At 37.2% G+C, this 6,000-nt stretch overlaps 1 protein-coding gene across 10 annotated transcripts in view; it reads right to left on the bottom strand.

Moving 5' to 3' along the window:
* Positions 1-736: 736 nt before the first annotated feature.
* The window catches only part of LOC109099542 (actin binding LIM protein family, member 2), a 45,852-nt gene continuing 40,588 nt past the window's right edge, over positions 737-6,000 (bottom strand). For all 10 annotated transcript variants that reach the window (XM_042767586.1, XM_042767587.1, XM_042767585.1 and 7 more), the window contains 5 exons: positions 5,272-5,330; positions 4,149-4,206; positions 4,018-4,025; positions 3,280-3,360; positions 737-1,425 (listed from right to left, as the gene is read on the bottom strand). In XM_042767586.1, coding sequence (XP_042623520.1) covers positions 1,312-1,425; positions 3,280-3,360; positions 4,018-4,025; positions 4,149-4,206; positions 5,272-5,330 — 320 coding nt within the window. In that variant the 3' untranslated portion in view covers positions 737-1,311. The remainder of the gene's footprint in view (positions 1,426-3,279; positions 3,361-4,017; positions 4,026-4,148; positions 4,207-5,271; positions 5,331-6,000) is intronic.

Below are 6,000 nucleotides of genomic sequence, written 5' to 3'. Positions count from 1 at the left end.
AGAAACCAAGTTACTGAGAAAGTGTCCTGTTGCTCTTTGCTTCTCACAATCGAGGCTGGTTAGGACAAAATATGACATGGAAGTGGTTTTTTTCTTGTTGTTTTATTGCGTCTGGTTAGGTCGTGTGTAAGGTGCTTTGTTGACTTCTTGCTCTGATTGAGTCTTTGGCCCGGTCATGCTGAAGCCATGGATGGATGAGATTCCATAAAGCTGATATTACAGTCCAAGCAGCAGCTGAGTATCATGTCTAGGAGGTAAGAAGAGGAACAGGCAGCAAGAGACACTGAAGAGACAAAAGCAGGAGAAAGACACTGAGCAAACAATATGAGTAGACGAGGACAAGCCTTAAAGAGATACTCCATCCCAACATGAAAATGTTGTCATTAATCACTTACCCCCATGTTGTTCCAAACCCCTAAAAGCTTCGTTCGTCTTCGGAAAACAATTTAAGATATTTTGGATGAAAACCGGTAGGCTTGAGACTGTCCCATAGACTGCCAAGTAAATAACAGTGTCAAGATCCAGGAAAGTACCTGTACAAGAAGTATTCTTGTCGCTTCATAATGTTACGGTTAAATCACTGATGGCAGATGAACTATTCTGATGATACTTTTCATACTTTCCTGGACCTTGACTCTGTTATTTACTTGGCAGTCTATGGGACAGTCACAAGCCTCCCGGTTTTCATCCAAAATATCTTAAATTGTGTTCCGAAGATGAACAAAGCTTTTACGGGTTTGGAATGACATGGGGGTAAGTGATTAATGACAAAATGTTCATTTTGCGGTGGAGTAACCCTTTAAACGCTGGGCAACATTCATTGCAGTCAAAAATAAAGACAAGGGGAGAGGGGATGATTGATATTATTACATAACAAAAAGACTTAGAAGTAAAGCTGGTTGGCCATGTTTATCAACGGTATAAAATGTAAAGAAAGTGGCTTATATCAATATTGAGTGTTTTTTCCACAAAGAGAGAATACAACGCAGTAATCACAAAGACAGCCAAGGGAGCAAGATCAAAGACAATCAAAAGAGAAAAACAAGGAGAACAGTAAAGAATTCAGTTCTGACTCTCCATCATCAGAGTAACATTCAGGCCATGTGGTGTGGCGTTCACGAACGGAGCTATGTGGCAAACAGCATTGTGAAAGCGCTGCCTCTTCCTCAGCGTGAGATGGGATGACAGTAGCTATGCAGCAGAACAGAGGTGCATATATATTTCTCTCACACTCATCCCTCCATGCACACAGGACGGATGAGAAGAGGTTTTCTCTTGATCTTTGCTTTCCTTCAAGCGATTCAGCGTATGTTAAAACAAGCGGGCTTTCTTCTTAAGGTCATTTTTCTTCCACAAGGCCAAACGGTCAAACTGTTCAATGGTCATCCCAAACACATTGTAGAAGTCCTCAGGTGACAGGTGCCTCTGAAATGACAAGAATTAAGACAAGTGTAATTATTTGAATTTTAAAACTTCACAGATTCATTTGGATCTGGAGGAATTACAGTTCTGTAGTAATTTATTTACCCTCGTGTCATTCTAAACTTTCATTTTTCAGTGGAACACAAAAGAAGATATTCAGAAGAGAATGTTCAAACTGCACTGTACCACAATGAAAATTAATGGTGAACAGGCTGTCAAGGACAGGATAAAAAGAGCACAATTTTACAGTTGTACCGTAAAATAAAATTCTTTTGAAACACATTTTACAGTGAAATATTACAATAGCAATATTTCCTGATTTGTTTTAGATTTTTATAAAAGATTTTTTGATATTGATAATCACAACATTTATGACTGAATAGTGCAGCCCTATAAACAATCACATGCTGCAAACCTGAAGCTTTTTTATTTTATTATTAATCACATTTTAAATATCAATTGCATTTTTTTTTTTATCAAACAAATTACAATTCGATTTTCCCCCAAATCGTACAGCCCTAATTCCAAGTCTTCTGGAAGCTTTGTGTGAGGAACAGATCAAAACTGAAATGGTTATTCATTAGAAAATCTTCAAAAGCTATTAAAATCCACTTTCAGTGTATGGAACAGAACAGCTTGGACATTCTGACAACTCCTTTCTTGTTCCACAGAACAATGTTATATGGGCTTTAAAAGACATGAGGGAGAATAAATGACAGAATTTTCATTTTTAGGCGAACTATCACTTTAAAGCATGCAGAATAGCTCCATGGTATAGTCAGCCATCTATAAAGGCCTAAAATAACACTGTCAAACAGCTAATCAAAGCTTAATCAGAACAAACTCAAAGGACCTCTGCCAGGAATCTAAGCACTGTTTATTCTGCTAATGATATCTGCATGGCGCAAACACATTACAGATTAAAGACAGAGCGACAAAAAATACAATATTGACAATAATTACAACCATCTATATGCATGTGTCACCTAAAGCTTTGCAATGGTTGAGGACATTCATTGCCTTTAGCAAAATCAGGATTACGAGCACCAATGGGGTGCTGTTAAAGTTGTCAGGCTTTTAAGCCTGTGACCTCAATTTTAATTTAAACCATTCCAGAATGGATTTGTGAAAATCTTTATTCTTTCAGGCTCTGTTGTATGTGGTACTGTAACAATTGCAGATGTGTGGGTATCTCGAACATCTCCAAATAGATGCCTAAATCACAGTCTTTGGAAAGTTTTGGGTGTTGCAAGTGACTCAAATCATGTTTAATTCAAACAGATGTGACAAGGGCCTCTTATATCAGGACAACAGTCATGATGACAAACACACACACACACACACACATATTTTCAGATATTACAATTTTAACCACAGTGATTCCAAGCTAACAGTTAGGGAGTGGGATCTGTAAATCAACATCTCTCTCAACTCATGCTGAACTTCAAGTGAGCCAGACATTACTCTTCCCTTTTTTCATTTAAACCCACTAATAACACTGACACGATGTCCAGGAACACTGAGGATATATTATGTGGACTGTGGCCCAACAAAGCCATAACCTCACAAACACTTGCACTGGCAGATGTGCAGTCAGGCATACTCTCAAACATACACTCTTTGTCTGGCTGCCTTTGCATACTTTGATCCAGACTGATACTGGCAAAATAATAATTAAACAGCAATAAGTCAACCCATGCTCCATATTAAAAAGGCTGACACAACTGTATTTAAAAATCAATCATTATAAAAGTATCGCTCAATCATAACCTGGGATGCTCCAAAGTGCAATCAATTAAAAATGTACCGTATTCCCGCTAAACAAAACCACTGAGTAAATGTCTAATAAAATATTACCTCCAGTCTGGTGCGGTCGACATCCCGTGGTAATTTTACTCTGACTCTGTGGGTCACAGCAAGCATGTCATAGGGGTAGACCTGCAAAATACATGGAGGTGAAAGACACACAGTTACACAGATGCACACGTAAGACATAATATAAAATGAAGACATTTGTTATAAAATATATTCATTTCAAATGAATGCTGTTCTTTAGAACTCTTGAGCACCAAATCAGCATATTAGAAGATAACGATCAAGTGAAACACTTGTTTTATATTGTAATAGTATCACAATATTGCTGTTTTTACTGTATTTCAACAACAATAAAAAATCTTTCTCACCCCAAACTCTTGAACGGTAGTTTACCGTATATACATAAATCTCTGTACAGATCATGTATTTAGTTTTCATCTGTGTTCATGAATCTATGATCAACTACTGGTTCTCATACTGGTTTTTGTTTGAGGACCTGGTTTTTACATTATTTATTGTAGAAAAATGCATTCAAGCATTCAAATTTGATATCAAACTATATGAACCCAACAATATTCAAAATGACTGAAATCACACATATACAGGATGAATGGAAAATGAACAATTTTGTATCTAGATGTCTATTGAAACCATCAAAAGCATCTTGCAACCAATTATTTACCACACAAAATCTGAACCTGTATTTAATGCTGTATTTAGTTGGATTTGGTTATTTTCGTTTCCATTCTACAGCAATCCACTATACACACCAGAACTCACCTTGTACTCTGAGAAACCATGGAAAACCGGAAAGATGTTGAAAAAAGGAAAAAGAGAAAGCCAAATTACAAGCATTAATTTTGTATGGTAAAAATGCAACTCATCTGTTGTCTATATAAATACCCACTCACCTCTCATTCCACTCCAGGATGAGTCATGATCGCCCTCATCCTCGCCAAGATCAGCTGCCTAGTAAGAAGCAATGCATGACAAGATTTGTCATATTCTCAATTATAAATGGTGCATATTTATTCACAAGCAGAATGCATGGCAATATCAAAACAGTAGATGGTTGTTTTTTCAACTACAGGCACATTTATGTCCCAAAGGAACTGATTTCAGTGTCTGGTTTTAAGGTCGTCACATTAAAAGCTTCTAGGAAAAGTTTCACCATACCTTCATTATTTATATTTGCTACTAGCAAATGAGAGTAACAACATATTATTTGAAAAGAGAAGCTGCTGTAACTGTGAAAGTTTTTCTTTCATTTCCTGAGGTTAAAGGTTAAAGTCTTGCGCAGACAGAGGCTTGAATCCGTAGGGCTGGAGCTTGCCGGTGGCTTTGGTTATAAATATTGATCTATGACCAGCTCTCTGTTTCACATGCCTTTGTGAAGGCTTGTTGAAAGTGGAAGGCGTAACACTACACTAAGTCAAACCAGATAAGATATAAAGAATGTGTAATATTTGTTTTCAAGTAGTTTATTGTCCTGAGAACTGTTGCAAAATACTGCCACCTAGTGTACAGGAGAAGGTTTCATACAATTCTCAAACAAAGAAGACACTGGCAACTCTGTATGTGAGATAAAAGATCTAAATCAGATTTTTAATAAAGAGTGAGCTTGGGTTTTTCGCTGTGGAAGCACATCTTGCTCTTCATTACAGATGATAGTCCTTTAAGGGAGCCAGATTTCTAGATCAAAACGGAACATGGAAAACAGCCAGAACAAAACACACTGCACACTGCACACAGACACACCCTCTGAGCATTATGGCTTCCTCAGCTAAATGTCTACATGAACTGATCTGTGACTGTGTGTCATGATGTGTTTGATTACAACAGCCCTCTGTGTCCCAGCAGCTGGGTCTGACAAATCCATCTAGAATCAAACAACATTCTTCATTGCTGAGAGAGTGAATGACAGCATTTGTGACCACAGCTCACATATACTCCCAAAAACCACACACAGATGGCATGTCAAAAGGTTGTGGGGTGCTGTGTTTGTGCACAGATATCAGGTCTTACAAGGTTTACCTTGTAGATGCCATTCCGCCCATATCCTGGCAGCGAAGCAGACTTACTGTATGGAAAGTCTGTAAAACAGAGAATTTAGAAAGATTTATGGCACTTTACTCTAGCGTCATGTTCAAGGGGAAAAGAGGCAGAGACAGTTTAAGGAGGAGGATATGAAACATTTAAAGAAAAATGAAGAGAAGAAATTGTACCACTCAATATGGCAGCTGTAAGAAAAGAAAGCCCCGTCTTTTAGTTAAAATAATTTTTCCATTTACTCTACAAATGGCATTCAAATTTACTCGACCAGTCAGAAAAATACAGTTTTGAATCACAATTGAAGTTATAAACAAAAATTATAAATTATATTGTTGTCAGATTTATTTAAATTATGTCACTGAATCATAATCTTGAACAGGTTTGTATATTGTAGTCTTTGGCCATTCAAGCAAATAAGACCTGTACTTGTATACCTGTTACCTACACAGAAAATAGCTGCTCTGGGATGTTAGCAAGATGGCAACTGACATGAACTGACGTGTCTTTAAAGGAGACAGCGGATGCAAAATTCACTTTTACATGGTGTTTGGAATAAATTTGTCTTAGCAGTGTGTTGATACAACCACTCTACAATGATAAATACTCATTCACTCTTTTTTAAAAACAAAAAACCTAAACAGTGTCCTTTATCAAGCCATTTTTTTATATTTTTTAAGCAGTATGACATCATACTGCTCAGGCCACGACCAC

Source organism: Cyprinus carpio, chromosome A12 (assembly GCF_018340385.1).
Source record: "Cyprinus carpio isolate SPL01 chromosome A12, ASM1834038v1, whole genome shotgun sequence".
NCBI lineage: Eukaryota > Metazoa > Chordata > Actinopteri > Cypriniformes > Cyprinidae > Cyprinus > Cyprinus carpio.
This window is presented reverse-complemented; position numbering and strand designations above follow the sequence as displayed.